This window comes from Alternaria conjuncta, assembly GCF_024043145.1.
Source record: "Alternaria conjuncta strain BMP 0040 chromosome Unknown scaffold_8, whole genome shotgun sequence".
Classification (NCBI taxonomy): Eukaryota; Fungi; Ascomycota; class Dothideomycetes; order Pleosporales; family Pleosporaceae; genus Alternaria; species Alternaria conjuncta.
The window spans coordinates 823,067-842,907 of NW_026250097.1; the positions used below are offsets into that span (position 1 = coordinate 823,067).

Genomic DNA, 19,841 nt, shown 5'->3' on the forward strand with positions numbered 1-19,841 from the left:
GATCCCCGGGGACGGCCGGCCTCCTCCATGATTCGGGAACCTTCACGTACGCCAGCTATGTCACCCGATCCGTGCAAACTGTCGTCTTTGTAGCCTTCTCCCGTAGCTGACAAACGATCCTTTCTTCCTAACAAAGCTCTCCTCATATTTGCGCATTCGTGAAGATTCACCTCTCTTCATACCAACTCACTCATCGCAGCTTCCCTAATACCAGCGCAGCTCTCCACCGCTAAGTCGCCCCACCAGTCAACTGTCATCACGCGCCACGCCTTCGAAGCTCCCTCACCTGTATCCCTCCGTACACGTATATCACTCCATCTCTCCAGCCGACCCATCAAACCATGCCGATTCGCATCCGGTTACGCGCGCCGAATGGCACCCACACACTATCACTCGACGACAACGCCGCCGTCTCGGACCTTCTGTCCTCTATCAGCGAGAAGACAGAACTACCACTCTTCGAGCTGAAATGGAACCACCCGCCTCAACCGCTCGACCCTTCCCTATACGGCATGTCGACGTTGCTGAAGGATATCGATCTCAAGCTGAACGGCGCATCCATCATAGTCATTGCACAAGCCACTGGCGACCCGAGCGAACGGAAGCAGGAGCAAGAACTACAGGCAAACACATCACAGGCGGCGCCACTATCCCTTCAACGGAAGCAGAACTCGGCGCTCAAGGAAACACCCGAGGTTCCCGTGCCTGACCGCGGTGGCACTATGGTCCTTCGGGTCATGCCTGACGACAACTCCTGCATGTTTCGAGCTGTTGGTAGCGCAGTCCTGACAGATTCTCTCGATTCCATGACCGAGCTTCGATCGATGGTTGCGCAAGCTATTCAAAGAGACCCGGAACAGTACAACGAGGCGATTCTGCAACGCTCTCCAGATGAGTACTGCAAATGGATATCGTATGCCGACTCGTGGGGTGGTGGCATCGAACTCAGCATCCTTTCCCAAGAGTTTGACATCGAGATCGCCAGTGTCAATGTTCAGGACAACCGGGTGGACCGATTCAACGAGGGCAGACCGAGGCGCTGTATCGTGGTGTATTCTGGTATCCATTACGACACGATCGCCTTCGTGCCCCAGGGTGCGTCCACGCAAGATCCTTCGCAAGATGTTAAGATATTCGATGCGGCAGACGACGTGATTCTTGAAGCTGCGAGGGAACTCTGCGGGCAGCTGAAGAAAGCCCACTATTACACCGATACACAGAAATTTGATCTCAAGTGCAACACATGCGGTTGGAAAGGGGCAGGAGAACGGGGCGCGATGCAGCACGCAGCCGAAACGGGACATAGCGACTTCGGAGAGGCAGACTGATTGATTTCTTGATACCCGTGGACGCCTTTGGTATGTTGTGTACCATTAGCCATGTCAACATTGTATTTACCTTCTCTGTGCTAGTAAGAACTACACTGATTGCAGTCTCTTTCGGCTCGCTGTTGATCACTATGAGTAACAGCGAAACCCCAAAATCTCGTTTGTAATTCACACCGAAAAGTGAAGACGATCTGTGGAAGCACATGTACCCAAACAGGGGGAGTTTCGTAGTTTTTAATGGTATTGAGACCAAGACATTCGGGGAATTGATTTTTCATTTCACGCGGTATTCTCTTTGGGCAAGCGCCGCGCTCAGGTTCTCACTTTGTCAGCAAATGCTACCCTGAGATTCACTCTCTGCGTGGAAACTCCTTATAAACGACCCGGAAGACCCACTCCACACTCTCAACCCCACTATCATCACCATCGACCCGACCTTGTCAAGCTATTCAACCATACTTCGCCTGTGTACATTATGTCACTACGCGCGAAAATCCGGAGCCATGTTAACGACGACACAACTGCGCCATCTCCAGAGTGAGCAACTATTACTTATGATGAATTGGGCCCTACTGACTTCTCCTAGTGTCTCCGGCGTGCCAATGCCTATCAAAGTGGGCAGAAAGAAGTTCCACGTCCACATCGGTACACTGACGGCGACATCTGATTTCTTCAAAAACGCCATGAAGCGAAGATGGCGCGCCAACGCAAAGAAACAAATTGACCTGGCGGACGAAGAACCAGAAGATTTTGAATCTTACGTCAATTGGCTCTACAGCAGAAAGGTCGCTGTCACTCGGCCTCTTCTGGGCAGACACATCCAACTTGCTCGTTTGTACGTTTTAGGCGGAAGACTCGTTGACGAGACCTTCCAGAACGCTGTTCTTTCCGCTATGATCGACCATGCAATAGAAAGGGACTCCTTTCCTCCAGAAGACGCTATCAACATCATCTATTCGGGTACCAGTAGTGCAAGCTCTCCAGCACGCCGACTTATGGTTGACATGTTTGTATACGGTTGCGATGAAGACTGGAATATTACGGGAAGTCTTGTAGAGGAAACCAGCGTGGAGTTCGTGGACGACTTGGTGAGAGGCTTCATTCGTTCTTGTACGAAACATCCTATCAATCGGAAACTTAGTCCGTGGGTGGTGGCTCCTGAACAGTACCGTTTGAGGGCGGAACAGAACAACGGGAAAGAGACTGAGAATGCGAAGGATGAATTGATGGACACTTCCGACTAAGAGCTATTACAATCACACCGGAGATGTTTATAGATACTCTATAGTCGGGAAGGTACCTCGAGATCAGGGCCAGGGCTTCCATGAGCGGTTTCAATAGGTCTTGGAGCAGGCCGCTGTCAATAACTCAAAGATTACAATCATACACTGTTGTCACAGTTTGACCCTAGCAATCGCCACTTGCCTTTCATATACATAGGTCCTCGAAGGCGCCGAGTGGAGTGCAGCCGTCGAGCCCAACTCAGACGGGTATGACAAGCAGCTACAAGAAGTTTGAATCCGTAAAGAGTGGTGAGATATCCAGTACTCTTACGACGCGGAGTGCGATTAGTTTCGCGGACCTTGGGGTCCAAGTAAGCTCACCACCCGACATACGGCCTGTTCACATGATGATAGTCCTCCGGCATCGTAGTCGTGACGAAAAACTTATCAGCTCCCCATTTCTCCTCCATCTTTTTCGTCGCCCACCTCCACAACGGATTGCACAAGCGATGCCTATACTCTTGGTTGCCGCCAAAAGCATCCTCTTCACCTTGATTCGTTGCGAATTGGAACTGCATGCTGTCGAGCTTGGGCATATCGATGATGCGATCGAGACCATACTTTGCGACAAACGTCTCCACGTCTTGCGCAAGACTCGCCTTCTCTTCCTCGAGGCTGCGTCCTTCGGGGAGATCGTAGTGCAAGCCAGTTTCTAAATAACACTCTTGCTCGTTGGTGTAATCGAACCTCTCCATGCGCACGCCATCTTCAATACTGGGGAAACTGAAAATGATATTGATGGATTCGAGCTGAATGAACTTAAAGATCAGTTCCAGGTGCGTAGCAGTGCCTTGCTCGGTCCAGTTGCAGATTGAGATATGCTTGACGTGCTTGGATGCTGCATCTTCAGGAAGATGAGAATACAGGTCCAAGAGCTGCTGTGACTCTCGAGTGTTCCATGAAAACAGGTTCCGAGCAAGAAAAATCGGCGTGGCTTCGTTGAATAGTTGGCGGTTGGCTTGACACAAGGCTGGGAGGTCGTGGAAGAGCGCAATTTTGCTTGATGTCGTGATTGCAGCTCGATTTTTCAAAAAGGGCTCCGATTCTTCGAAGGTGTAAGTATATATTTGATCGCGCAGTTCGCGAGGAAGGCGCAGAAGTGGAGACGGTGGCGAGACTGCAAAGGACATCCTAAAGGGTCGAGATATTGAGAGGGCTGAAGAAGCGTATCGACCTTGGGATGGAAGAGGGCGGGATACTGGACTTCCAAGGTTATATGGTGCCGAGGGCGGAAGAATTCATGGGTAATATGAGAGAAAGGCGCGCTTTCCTCTTTCAGACAAATTCACACTCACTTTCACTACGCACCGTTGAGGATCGGCTTAGGCTGCAGCGTCCTTGCTCTATGCCTGTTCTGTCGCAATTTGGGTTCACTTTCCAATCGATACCTTGCAAACCACTGTCCTGCTTGACTAACCACTTCATTGCTGTTGCCTACTAACAAGGAGCGGGAAGCCTACAGCAAGATGGCTTCCCCAGACTCATGTGAAACAGCTGCATTTACCGTCAAGCTACCGAAGTGAATCGAAGCCTATGTCTTCTCACAATACAGACATCTAACGTCTTTAGTGTTTCGGGCGAGACTATCGCAGTCAAAGTCGGCCTCCAAATCGTCGACGTACACAAGGATCTCATCAGCAGCAGCTCCGAATACTTCAGAAAAGCCATTAGTCACGAGTCGATTTTATCTCACAGGTAAGATCTCGCTTTACGAAATACATACATATGAGACATTTACTGACTCCGTACGTGTACCTCTGCAGGTTCATCGATCTGTCCGACGAAAAGCCTCATGATTTCGACATATACTGTCAATGGCTATATACTCGAGTCCTTGACGCGAAACTAGACAATCACAATGGATTCAGTTACCTTGCTCGGATGTACGTCTTGGGAGAAAAGTTGATCGACCGCACATTCCAGAACGATGTCGTCGACGCCATAATCTACCGCCATATCACTGCGCGACTGAGTCAAAAGCCCCTACGCTACAAAGTACCTGATCTGCAAGCTATCGGAATCATCTACGAGGGCGCTCCGAGGAAAGCCCCGGTGATACGTCTCCTGGTGGATCTGTGGGCTTTCAACATGGACTCCTCTTGGGTCACGAAGACGAGACTTCGAGCGCCAGAGAACAAGCATTTTCTGGATGACCTCTTACCGACACTGTTAGACAGGCGAGGACTACCGGATGCTTCCCAAGCTAGACCATGGATCTCGCAACGAAGTTTGTATTACAACAAGGGTGTCGTGAACAAGAGTGAAGTGGAGGAAGACAGGGGCGACGAGGCGATCTTTGAGCCTTCCATCAAGGATGAGCCTTCCGATGAGGAGGAACCCTTCGTTAAGAACGAGCCTTACGTTGAGGATGAAACTCACATCAAGGAAGAGCCTTCAATGATAGATGAGCCCTTCATCAAGGTCGAGCCTTCCAGCGAGGAAGAGCTTTCCAGCGAGGAAGAATCTTCCAGCGAAGATGAGTCTTCCAGCGAGGATGAGCCTTCAAACAAGACTGACCCTTCCGTCCAGGAGGAGGTGGACGTGCTTGATGCATTCTGGGGTATGTAGGAGACTACATCCCTTGTATCCAGAACTCGCTACAAGTGATGATGTACTATGAAGTATACATAGTCCTCTGGCCAAGTAGAAATCAACCAAAAAGTAGGTTGAATACCTCCAGGGTGAATTTTGGTGTTAAGTCGTGAACGGTGCGAACTGCTGCGCGAAGAGCTAAAGTGCAATCTCCTGACCTGGAAAGTTAGAACAAGTGCGGTATGTGCGTGTATGTTCCCCTGACACGAAAAGCGGGTGGTTGCACCTTGGTGAATGAGAGAACGCTAGCCTGACACCTGAGCTATATTCTCTCACTCTGTGTCAGCATTGCGCGCGCCATCAACGACCGCTCGTTCACCCGTTCATTCTTCTCTCCCACATCGGCTCAAGTCGTGGCTGTAAGTGAGTTCGAGGCGAATCATATGTTTCATAACTGACATCATGGCGTACAGATTGAGAATGCCTATAGTTAATGATCCTGTGCCTACTTCAGACACCGCCCTGATTGTCCTGATCGAAGCGGGAAATGAGTTCGAGACACCCAGTTTGGAAGGCGACATCGTGCCTATCCATGTCGGCAGCGACCCGGAGACGCTATTACATGTCCACGCCGCCGCCTTGAGGAAGAGCTCTGAGTTCTTCAAGAAAGCATTGAAACAAGAATGGCGCACAGATTCTTCAAAACCCATCGACATGTCTGACGTCGATCCTTTCATTTTCGAAGGATACTGCGGATGGTTGTATACAGGAAGAGTCGTGCATCGCGATCGATATGAGTGCTACAAGTACCTCGCAAGCCTCTACGTACTGGGAGAACGGGTAATGGACGTTACGCTCCAGAATAGTGTCGTCGCCGCTATAATCCGACGCAGCCAAACTTGGAGGAAATTCCCTGGAAATCCAGCGATACAGATCGTTTACGCTGGCACTCCTGCCGGCTCGCCCGTCCGACGCTTACTGGTAGACTTTTGGGTCTTCAATGCGAAACCAACATGGAACGGACTCAATGACTTGATTAAGCTTACTTGCCCCGACTTCGTGGACGATCTAGTCCGCAAGCTCATTGAACAACGAGGCGTACCCGACAGCTCCGTCCCAAGGCCATGGGTTGCGAATCCGAAGTCATACGAGAGCAAGTAAAGTAGCCTTACACCACAGCCTGGAGGTGTTCGCTGAGATCTGCGTTGACTTCTGCAAAGGTACAGCGCAGCGAATACCTCCACGGTACAGTCTGCTCGAGGACAACTCAAAGGAAATGGGCCTGTTCGTAGTGGCCACGATATGGAGATTGAACAGAAACGGCAGTAAAAGAGAGAAGACTGCTCGAAATGATCAAGGACATGAAGGATAATGAACTAGCGGGAAAGAGGTATCTTCTTACTTACTAGCTACCATAATTCATTTCTCAATACAGCCGAAGCAACGATATCATACAGTGGAAAACGCCAGAATCTTCTACCCATGTGAATGACTGACCCACTGTGTATGCTCCCAAACTCCAAGTCATATAAGTAAGCAATAGCAATAGTCTAGAAGCCAAATCCACCGGGGAAACCACCTGGGAAACCGCCGCCGCCCTGCTGGAACTTGAAGCTACCGCCGCCACCCGGGAAGCCGCCTCCTCCACCTTGTCTGAACATGAACTGCTGACCGCCGAAGGGTGAGCCTTGGAAGGGATTGCCTTGTTGCTGCTCGTTGCTGTTGGGGTCGTCACCGCGGTCGAAACGTTCCTTGAGCTCGGGGTCGGAGAGGACTTCGTAGGCTTCGTTGACTTGGGACATCTTCTTCTGCGCATCCTCGGGTGTCATGTTGTTGGCCGAGGCCTTGTCGGGGTGGTACATCTTGGTCAGCTTGCGGTATGCCTTCTTGATCTCGCGCTCGTCTGCATCGCGCGTTACGCCGAGCACCTTGTAGTAATCCTTTGTCTTCGAGCGCTTGAGCAGTGTCTGCGCTTTGTGGTGTAACTCGTCGAGCTTCTGGTTCTGGTGGTGCTCTTTCGCGTGCTCTAGGGTCCGGACGCAGTCTTCGAATTCGTCGGCATCAAGCTGGAATTGAGCCTTGTGAAGGAGGGCGTGTAACGAGTCGGGGTTGAGCTGTAGGGCTTCGGTACAGTACGGTGTGCCCTTCTTTAGATTGTTCATCTCGACGTAGGCTTCGCAGGTCATCTCTACGAGGGTCTGATAAAGACCTTGGGGTGAGTTGGCGTAGATGTAGCCCTGTTCGGTGTAGTCCTTGAAGTCTTGCTTGACCTCTTTCAACAGACCCGGGTCCTCCTCACCGCGGTCGATGAGGAGTTTCGAGGCGGTGGCGAACTGGCGCTTCTCGAAGAACTTGCGCAACTTTTGGATGTCCTTGTCGAGGGTCTTCTCTCTTCTTCGCAGTTTCATGCAGACCTTCGAGTCTGGGTCTGACTGAAGACATTGTGCGATGTGCTTGAGCCCCTTGTCGGTTTCGCCCAGGGAGTAGAAGGCCATGGCGGAGCTCTGGAGATGGGGTTGGATATCGCCTTTGTTGATCTGGAGGAGATGCTGCAGGTCGCTGATGCCCTCGGCGACCTCGCCCTTCTCGAAGCGACACCTCGCTCTTGTCTTGCGGATGTCGTATGCGCCTCCCGCAACTAAGATGGCAGTTCCAGCATTCGAGATACACGCGTCCCAGTCGCGCTTCTCTGCCGCCTCCTGTGCCATGATGGCAGCGCCCTGCGCTTCTTCCAGCTCCGCGATGGCATCGGTCTTGCCGGCAGCCTCGTAGTCTTTGCGCGCTGCCGCCCAGTCGGCCTTTCTGGCTCTGATCTTGGCCCTCTGCACTAATGCGCCCTCGAAGCCAGGCTTCAGTTCCAGCACCTTGTCGAAGTCATGTTGGGCCTGCGCCGTTCGGCCGATTTGCAGGTAAGCGGCGCCGCGCCTGAAGTAGGTGAGGTAGTTGCGCGGGTCGCGGGTGATGGCGATGTCGAAGTAGAGAAGGGCGTCTTGGGTGTTGCCGGTCGCGAGTTGGACGCTGGCGTCCTTGATAAGCTGCGACACGGGAGTATCCGTGGGTATGTCCGAGGCGGAGAGTGCGCTGGCGAGCGGGAGGAGCCCGAGGGCAAGAGAGGATAGTCGGAGTATCATGGCGGGATGCGGTTGAGCGTGCTATGAATGAGTGACGGTAGGTTGGATGTTGAGCAAGCAGGAGTATAGTCCGCGCAGAGAAGCAACGGCAGGTGCGACGGTCAGTTCATGGAAAGAGCGGGTCGTGTCTTTATCTGGCCTTTCACTGTCGAACAATTGCAACTTGTCCTCAGCGACCAGCCGCATGATAGCCGGGACGCACTGACCCCCGCGACCCCCAGAACGCTAATGCGGGCAGGCATGGATTACGACATGCCCAGATGCATGCCCGTGAACGCCGCCGCTACGCCATCAGGACTAGACAGGCGCATACCTCATAGCTCCTCTTCGCACCCGCCTTGCGCACCTTTTCCTGTTCCTCTCATTCACTCTCCTCGTCACCGTCCACACGCCTGCCCCCAGTAATGTCTCCCATTCGGCTGCGTATCGACGGACGTATATTTCGAGACCCCCAGAACCGCGAAGTCACCCTGCACGGTATCAACTGTGCAGCCGACGCCAAGTTTCCTGCGAAGCCAGATCAGCCGTCACACATTCCAGACAACTTCTTCGACGGCGACAATGTCTCCTTTGTCAACCGACCCTTTTCGCTAGAAGACTCCGCGACACACTTCTCGCGATTACGTAGTTGGGGTTACAACACCATCCGCTATGTCTTCACGTGGGAAGCCATAGAGCACGCGGGCCCGGGCAAGTACGACGAGGAGTGGATAGACCACACCATCGCTCTCCTACGAAAGGCGAAAGAATATGGGTTCTACATCTTCATGGATCCTCACCAGGATGTCGTAGGTAGCATTCCAATAGATTCATTTACTCCTTCTCTAATGCATCACATAGTGGTCACGATTCTCTGGAGGTTCTGGCGCGCCCATGTGGACTCTCTATGCTTGCGGGCTGGACCCCGAGAACTTCGCCGTCACCGAAGCCGCCCTCGTGCACAACACATACCCCGACCCTGCCACTTTCCCTAAGATGATCTGGACCACCAACTACACACGATTAGTATGTCAGGTCATGTGGACACTGTTCTTTGGTGGTAGGGACTTCGCGCCCAAGGCCATCATAGACGGAAAGAATATCCAGGACTATCTTCAAGATCACTACATCGGGGCATGCGAGCATCTAGCGAAGCGGATACACCAAGCAGGCGACCTGTGGCACGACCCGATCGTTGGGTGGGAAAGCATGAATGAGCCCAACAGAGGCCTCATCAGCTACCAAGATATTACCCAGATCCCGAGCGAACAAAAACTCCAGAAGGGCACCTCGCCGACGGCTTGGCAGGCGATACTTACCGGATCGGGTAGAGCTTGCGAGATATCGACTTGGGAATTTGGCGGGCTGGGACCATACAAGAGTGGCTCGGCATTAGTGGATCCCGAGGGCACTATGGCATGGCTATCGAAAGATTACGACGACACCAAATACGGCTGGAAACGCGACCCAGGGTGGAAGTTGGGCGAATGCTTGTGGGCGCAACACGGTGTCTGGGACCCAGCGACTGACACGGTCTTGAAGAAGGACTACTTCGGAATTGATCCCAAAAATGGGGCCAAGATTGACTACGAGTACTTCACAAACCACTACTGGCTGCCGCACTACCGGGCGTACAGCAAGATGGTCAAGTCCATATTCCCGGATTCTTTGATGTTCTTCCAGCCGCCAGTGTTGGAGATACCGCCAAAGGTCAAGGGCACAGAAGACGATGATCCCAACATGATCTTCTCGCCCCATTTCTACGATGGCATCACTCTGATCACAAAGAAGTGGTATGTTCCAGAATACTGATTCTTATCTCATCTCGTCTAATGTCACATAGGAACCGCGTATGGAATGTCGACGTATTCGGTGTGTTGCGAGGAAAGTATCTCACGCCAGCGTTCGCCATAAAGATTGGCGAGAATGCCATCAGAAACTGCTTCTCCCACCAGCTCAAGGCGATCCGAGACGAAGGTACAGAGTACACGGGTGTTCACCCCTGTATCTTCACCGAGATCGGTATCCCATACGATATGGACGACAAGTATGCGTACAAGACAGGTAACTACAGCAGCCAGATAGCTGCCTTGGATGCCAATCACTTCGCGCTTGAAGACAGTAAAGCTAACGGCTTCGCCCTGTGGACCTATGTAGCAAATGTATGTTTCCATTCTGTCTAGAATTGGACACGGCTGACAAAGACCAGAACTGCCATTACTGGGGCGACCTTTGGAACGGAGAGGATCTCTCCATCTACTCAGTAGACGACAAGGCGGTTCCTGCAGGCCCCTTCTCGCCAGCCGACTCCCGTGCGTCGCTAGACAAAAATTCGCCCACGTTCTCGAGAGCACAGTCGACCGACACCCTTAGCATTAACCCTTCCAACCTGCAGAAGACCATCACCGCAGAACGAATGAGCTCAAAGAAAGATGACGACGACGTTCGGGGTCTGCGAGCAGCAGAGGCCTTCATCCGCCCCACCCCCGTTGCCGTCCATGGAGACATTTCGTCGTACGGGTTCGACCTCAAGAACTGCACATTCAAGCTTGCCCTTTCTGCGCCAAGCTCGACATCGGAAGACTTCCCTACTGTCTGCTACCTGCCCGAGTTCCACTTTCCGTCAGGACAAACCAATGTCGAGGTTAGCGGTGGCAAGTGGACCATCACATCCGAGGAGACCGATGGCGCGCTGCAGCAGACGCTGCGGTGGTGGCACGCGGAAGGTGACCAGGTCATGACTGTCAAAGGCGTCGTGCGAAAGGCGGGAAGCGCGTTAGGCACGGAAGAAGACGAGGGATATCTCCAGCAGTGCCAAAAGCAGACTTGCGCTGTCATGTAATGTCGCAAAGTTGATGATGTCGGGGTTTGGTGTGGTGGGGTTTGACCAATCGATGCACGGTGATGCAATATCATGCGATGCTCAGGTCACGCAGTCAGCAGTTCTTGTGCATATGATCCATTTGGGGAAACATGAGCGTTGGACGGTTTTTTTATACTTGTCAAGGTGTTCGGGGAGCATTTATGATAGACTTATGATTTTGTACATAGCGATATTGGATATAGACTAGTTCGGAAGCGACGAGCCTAGTTCTGGCGGCAAAGCAGCTGACATCGCGTCGACGTGACGTGCCTTTGGGACTGCAGCCTGCAAAACGCGTCTGTGGAACGTGCGACGTGAATAGAGGCCTCGACTGCCTTGCTGGACCCTCGAAATAAAGCGTACCACGTCCCGGCCTGTGAGTCAATGAATCTGGGCTTACTCGCTACACCGCCATCTTCTCTGGTCTGTCCCAGACACCGGGCGCCAAAGCTTCCTTACCCACGATCCTTGCCCTCTACGTCTTCCGCTTTCAGCAACTTCCGCCCGAATCTTCGAAATCCAGAACACCACGCACACGACATTGCTACAATATCCCCGTGCAGTTCGCGCTAGACTCACCTGACCTCACGTCTTTATATACCGAGGCTAGAGACGCCCTCTGCACGATGAACGTTGGGGCAGACCAGGCCCCGCAAACGAATGGCGGCGGTGGAGCGCAACACCGACAGTCCAACGGCAGCGGAGACTCAGACCTCTCACAGATATTAGAAGCGCTGCAGGCCATATACGCAACCTCGTCCACGAATGATACCCGCCGACAGGCAACCGAATACCTCGAGCAAGCGAAACGGCACCCGGAAGCGCCCTCACATGGTCACACGCTCGCACTCGACCGCTCGCAACCCGCGCCCCTCCGCTACTATGGCCTCACTATGCTGGAGCACTCGATAAAATACAGCTGGGAAGACTTCACCGAGGACCAAGGCACAGCGTTACGAGGCTATGCGATCGAGCTCGCCCAAAACGTGTCCGAAGACGATGCGGCATTCCTCAGGAACAAGGTCGCGCAGCTATGGACGGAAATTGCGAAGCGCAGTTGGGGCGCCGAGTGGCTGAATATGGACGAACTGTTGGTCTCGCTCTGGACAAGTTCTTTGCACCACCAGGCTGTCGTGCTATACGTCCTGGAAACGCTTTCTGAGGAAGTCTTCAATCGCGAAGACCCTACGGCAGGCCTTCGAGGTAGCGACCTGGGTCGCGCCTGCGTCGAGATTTTCACACCGCTTGCCGTCATACAAGACCAGCTTCCTACACGCGAGAAGAGTCTGGATGTGCGGTGTGGAGACGAAGGATGGCTGAAGAGACTATGCGACAACTTGGGATGGTGCTTGGGGCAGGACTACCAGAACCAGGAAGCTGTTAAGACAAGCGCTATCAAGTCTATGCAGGCCCTCAAGGCGGCCATGCCGTGGATCATGCCCAAGGCTATCGCTGCAACACAGGTCATCGAGGCCGTCTGCAAGGCGCTGGCTACCCCTGCCGTAGAGATGCAGATTGTAGGTCGACTCTTTACATCCACTCACATGGACAGCTGCTAACACGAACAGGCCGCCGTCGAGACCCTCCAAGCGATCTACAACCGAACCCACCTGCACGACGACGAGTTTGTGGAGCTTGTATGCCCCATGTTCACACCTGGCAGTGTTTCACTCCTGCGAGAAGTATACAACTGGACGCTCACGGATATGGATGTGAATGACATAGATGATCAGAAATACATGCTCTGCAAGAGACTCTCAGAAGTAAGGCCCTTTCTTATCCTTCAGGCTTGTCACACCGTGCTAATGATGACAGTTGGCCAACAGCCTCGGACTATTCATCGAGCAAAAGCCCCAATCGATACCAGATGGCAGCGACCTAACCGGCATATTCGGTTTCCTATACGATATCATGCGCAACCCGAGTCTCGTCGTCTCCATACCTGTTCTCCATTGTTGGACCAAGCTGTTACGATCTAGCATCGTGCGAGACTCTGATGTCGTCAACTCCATGGTTGGCGGGCTACTTGAGACGTGCTGCGCCCGACTCATTCGATACGAATCGTTACCCGAAGATACCGAAGACGTTACGTTACAATTTCTCAACGAAGACATTGATACAGTACCAGAACGTCATGCTTTTCTAGGCAACTATCGGCGCTTCTGCGCAGACGTGATCGAAGTCCTGGTTCGCAAGACACCAGTAGAAGCAATGGCGCATATCCTTGCTCAGGCGACGAACATGCTCCAGAACCTGTACCATGATCAGCCTGCTTTCCAGCGCCAAAACTTCACAAAGAACTCTCCACAAGTCCTTCAGGTCGATGCGCAGGTCACTGTCATCGAAGCTGCACTCAAGGGGTACATGAAGTGGCAGCAAGGGCAAGGCGAGAACGCGCAAGATGATGAGCGGACGCGGAATACCCTGGAAGACTCGCTCGAGCAGTGGGGCAGGCAAATCCTGCAAGCGCATTTCGAAGATCCTGAAGTTGCAAGAAAGATAATATCTTTGATGGCAACTCTCTCAACAAAAGCCCTTGGCGACCGCCCAGGATTCGCTCTTACCTTCTTGGAGTATATGCTTACAGTACGGCTAGCCGATGACACGAACTATCCACAGTACTCCGATGCTGTGAAAGACCTCGAGCGCATATGCAGTCTTGAGATGCAGAAACTAGCGATGAAATTCGCTGACGACTTTATGAACGTCTACGAGCAACTAGAGGCCAAGGTCAATGAGATGATTAATGATCCAACGACTGACGAACGCCAACGTATGGCGTACTCCGCTTTCCTTTTCATCATCATACATAGATGTACAACATTAGAGCGCGCCACGCAAGAGGAGCGCATGAGACAGATGCTCAACCGTGTCAAGGATGCTTGGCGCAACGATGAGTTCACCCAAGCCATCTCTTCATTCCAGTCCTTCTGTGGCGTATTGGGAATGGGCCAATTACCCGAGTTTCTGTCTGCGAACAACTTCCGCGGCATTCAGGACTGGTCTGACCAACAGTTGCCTAGTGATGGCCAGGCGTTGCAGGCCTCAATTCTTGACCGTTCTCAACAACTGCCACTACGACTTACTAAGACATTACTGGCAGCATCGACGGAAAAGCTTCGCGATGGCACTGCTGCGTACGAGACTGCTGCGCTACTCTGGGCAGAGGCCATACCAGTGCTGCTCCCAAACCTTCTCCAGCTCGTGAGCCATGCACAAGCATTCAACGATATCGACGCCAACTGGTCACACTTGCCAGTAGAGCTACAGCAGGTTATTCGGAGAGTACTGACTGATCGGTTCTGGCAAGCGGGCATATCGACAGAGAGCCGAGACGACTTCTTTGCAAGAGTTAGTGGCTCCAAGTCGACGTTTGAGGGTTTTGCATCGACGGTACGAGGCACTGTAAGGCAGATTAGGGAGAGCTCGTACTACATCCTATACTCGTTAACGCGATTTCGAGACTTCTTCTATGGGATAGAAGATCTGCCAGGCCCGTTGAGTCAAGCCCTGTTTGGCCACGCAGGCGCTCTGACTGCGCATCATCTATCTGTCTTACTAACCGTATCCACCCATCTCATTGAAGGTTGCCCAGCGCGTCTACGACCACATTTCCTGCCACCCATGATACAGGGGCTATTCAGAGAGCTGGATCGAAAAATCTCCGGAGAATGGAACGAGGTTGCCCGACAGGTGGCGGATTCGGGGCAGAACGACAACTTGACGGACGAGATGAAGACTGAGAGCATACTACGACAGCTCACATATGCTGCGGTTTCGCTTGTCGCTGTCCTGCTCGATTCGAGACAGGGTAAGTCGTCTATTACTTATCGTGCTTGGTGGTCTTCCTTTCGCGACTTCTATCTGCGTTGGGGTATCGGTTCTAGTACCGAGTCTCCTAATCGTGTTTGATGACTAAAAGCTGACCTGGTCACAGAATTTGCCCGTCACGATGAACACAGTCGAAAAGAAGCCAACGCACCGCCCATGTGCGACTTCATTCTCTCAACGCCTGCCGTCCTCGAGCCTATCCTCCTCTTCTGCAACTCAACAATACGTTATCGCGATACGAGGTCCGTTGTCACCATGGTCCGCGTATTGCGCACCCTGCTCCCACGGTTCAAGGAGAAGTCGCCCATTCGGGACTACTTCTGCAATGACATCCTCAAATCGGCCATTACGTCCCTCCATGAGCCATACTTTGTGGACTGCCAGAAAGAGCTCGCCTCACTCATCGCCGGCATCATTCACCTGGACGAGGAGATACCGCGCTCGATCATCTTGTCTCTACCCGGCATGGGTGACCAGTATCGCGTCGACCGCCGTCTTGCAAAGCTCCGTGGAGCGAACAGGTCGGACGAACGTATGCAGCGCAGCATCGTACTAGATCTCATGAGTAGCATCAAGGGTGTCAGTATTCACGAGCAAGGCAAAATACAGAGATCGACGAAGACCAAGACCAGGACTGTCATGATGGAGCAGTACATGAGTGTGGATCAACAGCCGACTATAGTCCGAGGTACCAGCCCCGGATTGGCAGGTGTGGCAGACATGTTCGGAGAGTCGTAAACTTCCATGGGAAGCGGGCGTGTATGATTCTTGATGACGAAAGGACTTGCGGTGGTACCAATGGGCATCGGGTATGGTAGCATGGTTATGAGGCGGGTGGATCACCAAAGCATTCTAGGACGAAGGGTAGGGCATGGGAAAAGTGGTATGCATAGCATTTTAAGGTTGGTGTTGGCCTGTTCTTGATGATGGCTTCGAGGAAGCATCACGTGCTTGGCAACAGTCTTCGCCGCAGTGTCACTCTATGCATCCTATAGCAGAAGCATGTATCGAGAAACGCCTCACAATTAAGACGCATTGCGCTGATGCACGCTGATTCGTTCATTGCATCTCGCGACAACTGAACGTACCCCGCAGTGCCGATGACCTGACCCCGCCGCTGTACTACTGCGTGCTTGCCGTTCCTACCTATCTACCCAAAATAGAAGCAACCCGCGAGTCAGCACCTGCCTCTTTCTCTGTTCATTTCTCCGTCACAACCACTTCTCACTTTCTAATCCTTGCCATCGACGAGATGAGCGGCATACCTATCGTCGACTTCGGCGCGTACCTGCACGGTAAAGCAGAGGATCAGGAGAAGATCGCCAAGGAGATCGACGATGCATTCCATAGTATGGGCTTTGTCTACCTAAAGAACCATGGCGTGAGGAAGGAGCTGGTGGAGGAGTGCTTTGCTTGGTCAAAGAAGTTCTTCGATCTACCGCTTGAGACCAAGATGCTGGCTCCGCATCCGCCGGGTGGCAGTCATCATCGTGGATACTCGGCGCCTGGAGTGGAGAAGGTTAGTCAAGGGGTTTATGATATTAATGAGCTGAACAAGCTGAGGGAGGTTAGTTGCATTCATCTTCGCTCTCCATGGTCTAAGCTAATGAGAGGCAGACGCCTGATTATAAAGAGTCCTTCGAGTCTGGCAACGTGAAAGATGAGGCTCAGCCAAATATCTGGCTTCCAGAAGATAAGCTTCCGGGCTTTCGCGCATTCATGGAGAAGTACTTTGTCGAGTGCGCCAGTCTAATCCACAGCATCCTCGACGCTCTCTCCATTGCTCTCAACGTTCCAGCACCAGGCCTCTCTCCAACCCATTCGCAGTCGCTCTTCCAACTCCGGCTTCTTCACTACCCCTCCATCGACGCCGAACAGCTACGCAACAATGAGCGCAGCAGGATCAACGCGCATTCCGACTTTGGCACGCTCACTTTGCTATTCCAGGACAACGTTGGAGGACTTGAAGTACAGGAACCTGCGAACCCAGGTACTTTCCGTGCTGCAGAGCCCATCGAGGACACTGTGTTGGTCAATATCGGAGATCTCATGGCGAGATGGAGCAACGATCGTTGGACAAGCAGTGTGCATCGTGTTGGCCTACCTCCGGTCCTTCAAAAGGTCACTGAAGACGGCAAACGGAACGACAGGGAGATAGTAGTACCAGATCGCTACTCAATCCCTGTGTTCGCGACACCAAATATGGATACAGTTATCGATGCGTTGCCAGGTTGTTGGGATGAAGAGAAGCCGAAGAAGTACGAGCCTGTAACCGCGTGGGGATACGTACAGATGCGGATGGCTGCGTTGTATGAGTCGTGAATAGCGTGGGATGATCGTTGCCTTTTGTGGGAGAGATGTGTCTTGGTAAACCCTCCTCCAGAGCGACCTGTCGCATGGTGACACGCCGCATGCGGGCCTTTTTACGCGACTGTCGTACAGGACTAGGCAGCAGAGCCGAATTCTCTCACATCCACAATGGTTGCAGTTTTGACTAAGCAGCACAGTACAATTACGTGCCTGTTATCAGCGGTCTGCTGTGGTTCAGATTCAAAGGTGAAAGGTAACCCCGCAACGCGCACGTGAGAACGCGTCTTGCCCAATCCCCTTAGCGCCATCCCCACTTCCCCAGTCAGCGAGCTCGCAGCGACCTGTAGCTTCCTGCCTCACATTGTCTACTCTTTTGCCTCAATTCGCGCGACTTCGGAGTGCCAATAAAGCTTATCACTCACACGTCTGGTGAGCCAGCCTTTCGAGGTAACACCGTCGTTCAAGATGGACATCTATATTCCGAAAGTAAGCTCACAGCAATACCTGAGCTAGTAACCGCTGGGCGCGAATAGGAAAGCAGTCGCTAACCAGATGCCGTAACATTAGGTTCCCAAAGACGCCAATCACGTCCTCTTACGTTACACCCTTCAGGACGCTCTCCACAGCGTCGACGTGTTCGCATTCGACGTTCGAAAGTTTTCCAGTCAACACAATGATTTCGCCATTCTCACTGTACCGAGCGTTAGCAGTGGGAATCGATTTCTGGATATACGCGGTAGTCAGGGCCGACGCCAGGCGCTGCAACCTCTTTATTTTGGAAATCAGCCGCTCGACTTTCGCCAAAGTAACAAGCGTCGGGAAGATCCGCTCCAACTCAAGTCACTCAGAGAGAAGCAAGAGATAGAAGAGGCCAAAAGATTCAAAAGTCCGACGCCTATCGCGAAACTTCAGCGTCCGGGAGGGTCGACGTTGTCTTTCCGTACCCTGATGACAGGCGTCTGGGATTACGATCACCTTGGCAAGCTCGTCTTTGACCAGAAGCTCAAGGACAAAAGGCAAGGTTACATTACGTTCGGCAAGAATGCTCTAGTGGTAGGTATATCCTTCTACATCGAACACGTCAATGTTAGTACGGATGCTTACCCACACAGATTTACCTCCGGGCAGAAACCGCCGAAGCCTTCAACTGGCATTGCAGGATTGATATTGATTATGCTACTATAGAGCACATCGTTCCGTCTCGCGGCAATGGCCAACATGGAACGATAACATTCACCCTCAAGTCTCCACCGAAGTTCTACGACATTCAATCGACTAATGATCTACACTTGTATGCCGGTGAGCAAGCACCGAACGACATCTCTGCCGCATTGTCGAGACTCGGCATCAAGCCGCCAAAACCAGTTCTTCGGCTACAAAGACTATGCAAATTGAGTAAATCTCACGACATGAACTCCGCTTTGTGTATGGTCTACAAGATCGCCTTCTCCGACACCCGAAGCGTTGATCTTGCTTGGACCTTTGTTAAGCCCTTCTTCGCGGGACCTAACACAAAATGGATGAAGACCATGGAGCCCACCGCTTTGACGGGCAGTATTGAACACGAGTATGCAGTCGTCAACAAGATGCTTAGCGACTATGGACCATCCTTTCCGCAGACCTTCACGTTCAATATCCGTTACCAACTGACAGCGCTCATGCTAGAGGGTACAATCGCCCCGTGGAAGATGAAGGAACTGATACCGGTAGTACAAAATGCTGCTGAGAAGCATGGTGCAGAACTCACCGCGAACGCAGTTCGTCTCCTTGGGAAACGGATACCAACGCCTACACCGGGTGTTAAGGCGGCAGATCTTACTTCAAACGCAGTCAGTCGCAGAGGAAAGCGAATACCAACGCCTGCACCAGCTGTTGAAGCGAAAAGCTTCATGATCAAGACCATTAAGCGCATTCTTGATGAAAGCATCGAATGTTGTCAACGTCTTGAAGAGCTTTCCCGGATCTGGGACGTCAAACAGAAGAAGCAAAATCACCTCGCCTTAACATACAAGGCTACGGTCACACCTACCGGTATGTAGACTTCCAATACTGCAAATTGCAACACTAAAGTCATATTTTAGGTATCCTGCTACGCGGCCCTGACTGGGTCGTCTCCAATCGTATATTGAGGAAGTACAAAACCCACGCCCAGTTCTTCATGCGCGTGTTCTTCGCAGATGAAGACGAGCTGCCGGTATTCCATGACCCACGGGCATCGCAAGAGAGAGTCTACGAACGCTTTCGAGGCGTACTTCGAATGGGTATCACGGTCGCCGGACATACATTCCAATTTCTCGGCTTTTCCCATGCGTCACTCCGTACTCATGAAGCTTGGTTTATGGCTCCTTTCAAGGAAGATGATATTGTCGTCCGCGCAAGAGATGTGTAAGTACGTATGATTTGCGTGTGGGACTTGTACTGACTTCATTGAGCATTCGCGATTTGGGTGACTTTTCCCAGATTCGTTGCGCCGCAAAATGCGCGGCGAGGATAGGGCAGGCGTTCTCCGGTAGGGTTCAACTCGGTACGAAACGTATGTGAGATGTGTGCTGACATTGTACCTCGACATCTAGATACAACATTC

At 52.3% G+C, this 19,841-nt stretch overlaps 7 protein-coding genes across 7 annotated transcripts; 5 read left to right on the forward strand and 2 right to left on the reverse strand.

The window, feature by feature from the left end:
- Positions 1–341: 341 nt before the first annotated feature.
- On the forward strand, positions 342–1,328 carry J4E85_006085 (uncharacterized protein; the record flags this gene model as incomplete). Its single annotated transcript, XM_051470326.1, has 1 exon — positions 342–1,328. One exon carries the CDS (start codon positions 342–344, stop codon positions 1,326–1,328), a length of 987 nt encoding a protein of 328 aa, XP_051325814.1.
- A 1,600-nt stretch (positions 1,329–2,928) lies between these two features.
- On the reverse strand, positions 2,929–3,741 carry J4E85_006086 (uncharacterized protein; the record flags this gene model as incomplete). The annotated part of the gene is made up of 1 exon (XM_051470327.1): positions 2,929–3,741. The coding sequence occupies one exon, from the start codon at positions 3,739–3,741 to the stop codon at positions 2,929–2,931; it is 813 nt and encodes a 270-aa protein (XP_051325815.1).
- Positions 3,742–4,077: 336 nt separating this feature from the next.
- Positions 4,078–6,304, forward strand: J4E85_006087 (uncharacterized protein; the record flags this gene model as incomplete). Its single annotated transcript, XM_051470328.1, has 5 exons — positions 4,078–4,130; positions 4,181–4,306; positions 4,375–5,171; positions 5,490–5,562; positions 5,617–6,304. The coding sequence occupies 5 exons, from the start codon at positions 4,078–4,080 to the stop codon at positions 6,302–6,304; spliced, it is 1,737 nt and encodes a 578-aa protein (XP_051325816.1).
- A 389-nt stretch (positions 6,305–6,693) lies between these two features.
- J4E85_006088 (uncharacterized protein) lies at positions 6,694–8,274 on the reverse strand (the record flags this gene model as incomplete). The annotated part of the gene is made up of 1 exon (XM_051470329.1): positions 6,694–8,274. The coding sequence occupies one exon, from the start codon at positions 8,272–8,274 to the stop codon at positions 6,694–6,696; it is 1,581 nt and encodes a 526-aa protein (XP_051325817.1).
- Positions 8,275–8,678: 404 nt separating this feature from the next.
- EGC1 (endo-1,4-beta-glucanase) lies at positions 8,679–11,095 on the forward strand (the record flags this gene model as incomplete). The annotated part of the gene is made up of 4 exons (XM_051470330.1): positions 8,679–9,062; positions 9,115–10,046; positions 10,097–10,415; positions 10,463–11,095. The coding sequence occupies 4 exons, from the start codon at positions 8,679–8,681 to the stop codon at positions 11,093–11,095; spliced, it is 2,268 nt and encodes a 755-aa protein (XP_051325818.1).
- Positions 11,096–11,742: 647 nt separating this feature from the next.
- Positions 11,743–15,685, forward strand: J4E85_006090 (uncharacterized protein; the record flags this gene model as incomplete). Its single annotated transcript, XM_051470331.1, has 4 exons — positions 11,743–12,633; positions 12,685–12,879; positions 12,932–14,927; positions 15,054–15,685. The coding sequence occupies 4 exons, from the start codon at positions 11,743–11,745 to the stop codon at positions 15,683–15,685; spliced, it is 3,714 nt and encodes a 1,237-aa protein (XP_051325819.1).
- Positions 15,686–16,199: 514 nt separating this feature from the next.
- Positions 16,200–19,646, forward strand: J4E85_006091 (uncharacterized protein; the record flags this gene model as incomplete). Its single annotated transcript, XM_051470332.1, has 5 exons — positions 16,200–16,514; positions 16,565–17,256; positions 18,064–18,310; positions 18,370–19,288; positions 19,339–19,646. The coding sequence occupies 5 exons, from the start codon at positions 16,200–16,202 to the stop codon at positions 19,644–19,646; spliced, it is 2,481 nt and encodes an 826-aa protein (XP_051325820.1).
- Positions 19,647–19,841: the final 195 nt, after the last annotated feature.